This window comes from Salmo salar, chromosome ssa01 (assembly GCF_905237065.1).
Source record: "Salmo salar chromosome ssa01, Ssal_v3.1, whole genome shotgun sequence".
Taxonomy (NCBI): Eukaryota; Metazoa; Chordata; class Actinopteri; order Salmoniformes; family Salmonidae; genus Salmo; species Salmo salar.
Genome location: NC_059442.1, coordinates 33,218,719 through 33,227,575, shown reverse-complemented (window position 1 = coordinate 33,227,575; position 8,857 = coordinate 33,218,719). Strand labels below are relative to the sequence as shown.

The 8,857-nt window shown below is 42.2% G+C and overlaps 1 protein-coding gene across 1 annotated transcript; it reads left to right on the top strand.

Moving 5' to 3' along the window:
- Nucleotides 1-250: 250 nt before the first annotated feature.
- Nucleotides 251-5,263, top strand: LOC106601560 (gap junction delta-2 protein). Its single transcript, XM_014193871.2, has 2 exons — nucleotides 251-851; nucleotides 1,301-5,263. Exons 1-2 carry the CDS (start codon nucleotides 781-783, stop codon nucleotides 2,145-2,147), a joined length of 918 nt encoding a protein of 305 aa, XP_014049346.1. The 5' UTR covers nucleotides 251-780; the 3' UTR covers nucleotides 2,148-5,263.
- Nucleotides 5,264-8,857: the final 3,594 nt, after the last annotated feature.

The window sequence follows — 8,857 nt, the reverse complement described above, 5'->3', positions numbered from 1 at the left end:
AAAAGACGTCTTTATCACGTTTTATGCCCACTGGGTTACTAGGAGCACGGAGACTGTCACGATTACAGTAAAAAAAAAAGCAACAGGTAGGCCTATCTGCTTTAAAAGTGGCTCCGAATATCTGGGCGCCATGTCTTGACCTGCGGTTTTAGGTCACGGCGCATTCACAACTCTACCTCTGTCACACTGAGTGCGCGCAACCGGACACAGTTCGATCTGGCTCAGTAATTTTGATGTGTTATAAACTAGAAACACACAAGGTGCATTGAGGTTATCACCAATCATGTTATCACAGATTAATCTTGCGCGCTGTCCCTGGATTCCATTCGTCGAATATTGAAAATTAGAAATCCTGGTATTTTGGCGGCGCTCCACCAACCTGTCTGCGCGTGACGTAGGGAGGGGACTACTTAAAGGCGGATTAATGCTGGCAAGACATTAAATCCAACCACCCTCCATCCAGACAGTGCGCGACCCATCAACCTGATCTGAAGATCGAAAATAGGAGGGCTTATAGTAATCAGCCCTTCAGCTCCACAAGACAACGAGAAAGTGTGGCAGCGTCGTACCAGCGCTTGGGCAGAAGCACAGACCAATATTGCACAGCGCTGGAGAGAGGAGGGCGGGACAGCTGTGGGGTTGTGATCAATGCATTTGCCAGATAACCTCGGAGCCTCTGGAGAGTGATAACGACCAAAAACCCGGGGAAATATTTTCCACATATTCGGCAGGAGTTCGTACAGAGTGCCGTGGGCTCTCGCCTCCTCCGGATGAACAACAATGGGGGAATGGACCATACTAGAGAGGCTCCTGGAGGCTGCTGTCCAGCAGCACTCTACTATGATAGGAAGGTAAGAGCAAAACGTCAACTGGATTTGTAATAACTAGATATGCATGTTTTAATGGCTGTTGTTGGGGCTAGATAGGTGGCACTAACTGAGAAGCAGAGACTGGGCGCTATTGCCTGTCACGCTCACTTTACCAAACAAACGCTAGCAAAACATTTCAAAACACAATACAGATGATTATCAATGAGTAAATAATTCAGAGTACACAGAAATATATAACAATGGCGCACTGACATTATAAAAGCATAATACACATAGCATCCGAACCAAGCCCCGTGCTAAGAGCGAGCAGAGCGTATATCCCAGCAAAGAGCGTTCGTTTCAGCACTGGACAGCTCCCAAACACGCGCCTGTTTAGAGACACTGGACTCAATCTCCAGCCATTTTCACAAAATGAACATAATTTACTGACTCTATACTCATACATTGTTTGTTTGTTTGTTTGTTTTTAGGATCCTACTAACTGTGGTGGTGATCTTCCGGATTCTAATCGTAGCAATAGTTGGAGAGACAGTCTATGATGACGAGCAAACCATGTTTGTTTGTAATACCTTACAACCGGGCTGCAACCAGGCTTGCTACGACAAGGCATTCCCAATTTCACACATTAGATTTTGGGTTTTCCAGATCATAATGGTTTGCACCCCGAGTCTTTGTTTTATCACATACTCGGTGCATCAGTCGGCGAAACAGAAGGAGCGACGGTACTCCACCGTCTTTCTGACCCTGGATAAGGATCAAGATTCAATGAAACGAGATGACAGCAAAAAGATTAAAAACACCATTGTGAATGGAGTACTTCAGAACACAGAGAACTCCACCAAAGAAGCCGAGCCCGACTGTTTGGAAGTCAAAGATATCCCCAATTCTGCCATGAGAACTACTGGAAAGTCTAAAAAGAGTCGGCAAGAGGGTATCTCGAGATTTTACATAATTCAAGTGGTTTTCAGAAACGCGCTGGAAATAGGGTTTTTAGTGGGTCAATATTTCTTGTACGGATTCAATGTCCCATCGGTGTACGAGTGTGATCGTTACCCCTGCATAAAAGATGTAGAGTGTTATGTTTCCAGACCAACAGAGAAGACCGTGTTTCTAGTCTTCATGTTCGCGGTCAGTGGCTTTTGTGTGTTGCTGAATCTGGCAGAACTCAATCATTTGGGGTGGAAGAAAATCAAAACGGCGGTGCGAGGAGTTCAGGCGAGGCGGAAGTCCATTTATGAAATCAGAAATAAGGACTTGCCTAGAATGAGTGTGCCTAATTTCGGTCGCACTCAATCCAGTGACTCTGCTTATGTGTAGCACATGGAGAGAGTTCCCGATGGGACAATGTGCGATGTGTAAAGATTGAACCAAGATGAACACTGGATGATGACAGCTCCCAACGCCACATCCGTTTCATGACTTAAAAGCGTGGGCCGATTTTTTATTTGTTTATCTTTTAAGGACTCCAATGGCAAGCGTGGATTACACGTTTGTTCATTTATTTATTACATTGCACTGATGCAACTTTTTAGTAACGTTTATACTATGTAAAGCGCTAAATAGAGATCATGTCGACGTGTTCACGCATTTACTCTTTGTGGGCTGATCTACTGTACTTGAAGAGAGTAGGGTAAATTAAAATTGCACTAAGAGGTGAACACCCGGGAGCCAAACCTAACCCGATGCGTGACAGTGTTTAAAAAAATAATTAAACCGATTGTTGACACCAATCTATTTAAGCGACACAATACACCGGTTGACCATATGTTCGAGGGGAAATATTCTCCAGATTTATGTAGGCATATGCCTAAATATATAAATACATTTTGACTATGGATCGACCTAGTTGAAATACATTAGCATCATTCATATTTTTGTTGCCTGTGTTCGCACCACTGACCTTAACGTATGTAATCATTCCATTGCTATATAGCTGACTTGCAAAACAGTATCTGGTGGATTTGCTGCAAACGCTAACGTCTGTGACTTCCTTAATTTATAATACACCAAAGCGCCCACTGCTTTCATTTGTGAAAAGTGTTTTCTTGCTTTCGTGTAATTAAGTGCCATACTTGTACATAGACATATATATACATAGAAATATATAAATATATAATATTATTCATCATGAAAGCTAATTCCCTGCATGAATTATGCTAAATGCCGCCCTATTTTTTGCTTTAACTTGTTGTTTAAATGGATATATTACATTTTTCTCTATCTCCCTTTTTATTTGGCAAATGACTGGGAAATGAATAAAGTGCTAGTCTTTATTATATACGGGAAGAAAATGTTTCTCCACAATCATAATTGATCTCAACTCAAATAGCACAAATTGACCTTTTTAACAAACTAAGAATGGGCAATAAGTATCTGCTCTGGTGCTACGGTTTTTCACAGGATGGTTTTCAATGTAACCAAAATAAACCAGAAAAAAAACACCCTTTTCTGTCGAAAAATAAAAGTGGGATTCATGTACACCAGAAACGTGTGAGGTGCAATACTTTTCTGTCTGAAAGCTGAACTGGAATGTTAGAAGGATCCTATAGCTGCCCTGTCTAACCATGGTTTGGTTCAGTGAAAATGGCAATGTTTGCCACACACATCCATCCCATGAGAAAACCCCTATGAGCTCTTCCTTTGATGTTATCAGTGTCTGTTAACATGTGGGTGTGCTGTAATGCATTTCAATGGGGATGATGCTTCCATGACAAACATCAATACTGCATGTCCCATAACAGTGACCAGACGCAGCCCTAATGTGAAATGCATTCTAACATCCATGTACTGTCCCTTCCCAGTCATAGCTGACCCGACCATGACTGTTCACATGGCTGCTATACTGTTACTGACTTTGTGACCTTGAGCAGGAAGCTATTGGACAGACACACCCTACAGAACAGGGATGATTAAAACCTGATCTTCGTTGATAGAGGACGTTTTTGTCCACCCCTTCCCTCTTCTCAAGGAAGTGAGCAAAGGAGCGGCTCTGGCTGAAGGGAAGGTCGTGTGAGCCTCATGAAGGTCACCAAGAAAAAGAGAAAGAGAAAAAAGAGAAAGTGCTGAACTGTACGCCCACACTCCAGAGAGAGAGAGGGAGGGGGAGAGAAAGAGAGAGAGAGGAGGATTCCAGGCTGACCATCTAGGATGATCTGAGGGATGGTAGGATGCAAGACTCTGCCTCTGCCAGGATGACTTGGCAAAGCCCAGAGAAATCGAAGTGTGTTGCACTCTGACATCCATCTCAAACTCAGCAGGGACGTGAAAATTGTCTGTAACTCAAGAACTCTGGATAAAAAAACAGAGGAAAAGTGCAGTTTGCCTACTTGGCCTCTCTCCTCCATCTCTCTTTATTTGTCTCTCCCTTCCCTATCTCTGAAAATGTTTACTGACCAAATGACTGTACAGGCCATCCTGTCCAATTCCACTCAGTTGTTTTCAACGCTTGTAAATCTCTTGGGTTTTCTTTCATTGAGAATTCCCAGTTATACAAGGCTGTTGTGTAAGGGATCCTACAAACAAAGACTATATTTTCACTGTATATTACTGTATATTTACTGTACATTTACTAAAGGGCCACTTGCTCTGATGCTGTGCTTGTGGTTTCCCTGCAATATTCATCCTGGTAATTTCACGGCTACTTCTAAATGCCCAAATTATTGGGTTATGTATGAATGCAATTATGCATGCTGTGTTGCATTTTCCATGTGAGCGTTGGGAGGCTTGGTTTAATATTACGTTGTACCTGTGCTGCTCTTTATTTCCTTTGTGCTCAGCTCGCTAGAGCCGGGCTAAAAAGGAAGAGGGCTTTTGACCAGAGAGATAGCTGGAGATAGCGACAGATGTAAGTGACTCTCCCAGTTCTATGCCATTTATCTTGTGCTCGCTTCAGCCCCCACTCTTGACAACAGTAGATACATCTGAGCAAGGACTGCAGCTATTTCAAGGATCCAAGACAAATGCTCAGGAAAACCACACATTTCAGCTGATTGCAGGTGCTTAAATATACAGGGAGGGAATTTTAGAGGACCATTTTATCTCTTAATCTCTCAGTCTTTGTCTAGAGAAACACCTCTGAATTAGAGAGAATCATCTCCCTGAGACTGTTATGGTCTGGGAGAGAGGAGAGGTGGTCAGTGTCCTGTCCTCATAAAATATCAAGCTCATTTTATTACCATCCATTACTGCTTCAGTGTAATTTCATCCTTCCTGTTCAACACTTTAATAAGGCTTTGCCGATAAAAAAAATGCACTGGTTACCATAAAAAAAATCAATACTCTTTTTCTCAACAACAAACCAAACCAAGCCTCCAACCCTTGACGTTTTTTATTTAATGCGCTGGTTCCGTATATGTACTGTAAGCGGAATGACTTTGAAAGACATACTGTGAATTAAATCCATTTTCTCACCAAGAGGAGAATACATTTGTTAAGGGTGTGCTGTCATTTCTTTCTCTTATGTTCTGACTCTCCTTGCTCTCCTTCTTTTCTCTACAGGAGGAATTAATCTTTAAGACAGCCATGTAGAAAAAACTCAGAGCTGGTTATTTTTCAAACGCTGAGTCTTTATTTTCTCTACTTGCTGTCTAGAAATATGAAGTCATTTGCTACATCCAAAGAGGATTTTATGTGGAAGAAGATCCAAACAACGTCAACATTGTATGGCACGGGCTCACAACTGAAATTCTGCAGAAGCACTCTTACACCTTATCATCAGCACAGCTGTAAATTCTTCTATATACTATAAAAGTGGGAAAGCCAATTAAATAATACACAGTTTATTTCTATGAATATTGTGTGTGCATATGTCTTGTACATTTGAAAGGGTGAGAGGGTCACCTATGGAGACGGTCCAAGACCATCACATTTAATTATAATGAATTATATTTTAGTCAATTCATTAACTATTGTTGCTTATAATTGACTAATGTATTCATGCATTATGCATTAATAAGCCTCCTTGACCCTGGTTTAATTCAATGACAGTTTAGTTCCAGGTCATAGACCATTGGCAAGACCACTGGGAGACAGACGGTGGTTTACAAAGTGGGATACCAGCAATGTATTATTTCTGGTTGGTGAGCGAGGCCCATGAGAGAAAACTATTTGTCAGATATATTTGATGCACTGTGCAACCATAGTGAGGGACATTGCATCAGTGCCCTGTCAACATACAGTACATCCTTACAGATACAGTATACTGTATTCATTGGTCTGGGCTTTGTCACATGCACCAAATACAACTGGTGTAGACTTTACCATGACATGCTTGCTTACAAGCCCTTCCAAATGATGCAGAGTTAAAAAAATAATAAAATAGAGGAATAAAATAAAATAGACAAGAATGGAGCAATATACAGGGAGTACCAGTACCAGATCAATGTGGAGCTATATACAGGGAGTACCAGTACCAGATCAATGTGGAGCTATATACAGGGAGTACCAGTACCAGATCAATGTGGAGCTATATACAGGGAGTACCAGTACCAGATCAATGTGGAGCTATATACAGGGAGTACCAGTACCAGATCAATGTGGAGCTATATACAGGGAGTACCAGTACCAGATCAATGTGGAGCTATATACAGGGAGTACCAGTACCAGATCAATGTGGAGCTATATACAGGGAGTACCAGTACCAGATCAATGTGGAGCTATATACAGGGAGTACCAGTACCAGATCAATGTGGAGCTATATACAGGGAGTACCAGTACCAGATCAATGTGAAGCTATATACAGGGAGTACCAGATCAATGTGGAGCTATATATAGGGAGTACCAGTACCAGATCAATGTGGAGCTATATACAGGGAGTACCAGTACTAAATTAATGTGAAGCTATATACAGGGAGTCCCAGTACCAGATCAATGTGGAGCTATATACAGGGAGTACCAGTACTAAATTAATGTGAAGCTATATACAGGGAGTCCCAGTACCAGATCAATGTGGAGCTATATACAGGGAGTACCAGTTCCAGATCAATGTGGAGCTATATACAGGGAGTACCGGTGCCAGATCAATGTGGAGCTAAATACAGGGAGTACCAGTACCAGATCAATATGGAGCTATATACAGGGAGTACCAGGACCAGATCAATGTGGAGCTATATACAGGGAGTACCAGTACTAAATTAATGAAGCTATAAAGGGCAGTACCAGATCAATGTGGAGCTATATACAGGGAGTACCAGTACCAGATCAATATGGAGCTATATACAGGGAGTACCAGTTCCAGATCAATGTGGAGCTATATACAGGGAGTACCAGTACCAGATCAATGTGGAGCTAAATACAGGGAGTACCAGTTCCAGATCAATGTGGAGCTATATACAGGGAGTACCAGTACCAGATCAATGTGGAGCTATATACAGGGAGTACCGGTGCCAGATCAATGTGGAGCTATATACAGGGAGTACCAGTACCAGATCAATGTGGAGCTATATACAGGGAGTACCAGTACCAGATCAATGTGGAGCTATATACAGGGAGTACCAGTACCAGATCAATGTGGAGCTATATACAGGGAGTACCAGTACCAGATTAATGTGGAGCTATATACAGGGAGTACCAGTACCAGATCAATGTGGAGCTATATACAGGGAGTACCAGTACCAGATCAATGTGGAGCTATATACAGGGAGTACCAGTACCAGATCAATGTGGAGCTATATACAGGGAGTACCAGATCAATGTGGAGCTATATACAGGAAGTACCAGATCAATGTGGAGCTATATACAGGGAGTACCAGTACCGGATCAATGTGGAGCTATATACAGGGAGTACCAGATATGTGGTAAAGTACCAGATCAATGTGGAGCTATATACAGGGAGTACCAGTACCAGATCAATGTAGAGCTATATACAGGGAGTACCAGTACCAGATCAATGTGGAGCTATATACAGGAGTACAGAAATGTGGGCTATATACAGGGAGTACCAGTACCAGATCAATGTGGAGCTATATACAGGGAGTACCAGTACCAGATCAATGTGGAGCTATATACAGGGAGTACCAGTACCAGATCACTATAGAGCTATATACAGGAAGTACCAGTACCAGATCAATGTGGAGCTATATACAGGGAGTACCAGTACCAGATCAATGTGGAGCTATATACAGGGAGTCCCAGTACCAGATCAATATGGAGCTATATACAGGGAGTACCAGTACCAGATCAATGTGGAGCAATATACAGGGAGTACCAGTACCAGATCAATATGGAGCTATATACAGGGAGTACCAGTACCAGATCAATGTGGAGCTATATACAGGGAGTACCAGTACCAGATCAATGTGGAGCTATATACAGGGAGTACCAGTACCAGATCAATGTGGAACTATATACAGGGAGTACCAGTACCAGATCAATGTGGAGCTATATACAGGGAGTACCAGTACCAGATCAATGTGGAGCTATATACAGGGAGTACCAGTACCAGATCAATGTGGAGCTATATACAGGGAGTACCAGTACCAGATCAATGTGGAGCTATATACAGGGAGTACCAGTACCAGATCAATGTGGAGCTATATACAGGGAGTACCAGTACCAGATCAATATGGAGCTATATACAGGGAGTACCAGTACCAGATCAATGTGGAGCTATATACAGGGAGTACCAGTACCAGATCAATGTGGAGCTATATACAGGGAGTACCAGTACCAGATCAATGTGGAGCTATATACAGGGAGTACCAGTACCAGATCAATGTGGAGCTATATACAGGGAGTACCAGTACCAGATCAATGTGGAGCTATATACAGGGAGTCCCAGTACCAGATCAATGTGGAGCTATATACAGGGAGTACCAGTACCAGATCAATGTGGAGCTATATACAGGGAGTACCAGTACCAGATCAATGTGGAGCTATATATTTGAGGTAGATATGTACATGAAGGCAGGGTAAATTGACTAGACATCAGGATAGATAATAATAAGGTATTTGAGGTAGATATGTACATGAAGGCAGGGTAAATTGACTAGACATCAGGATAGATAATAATAAGGTATTTGAGGTAGATA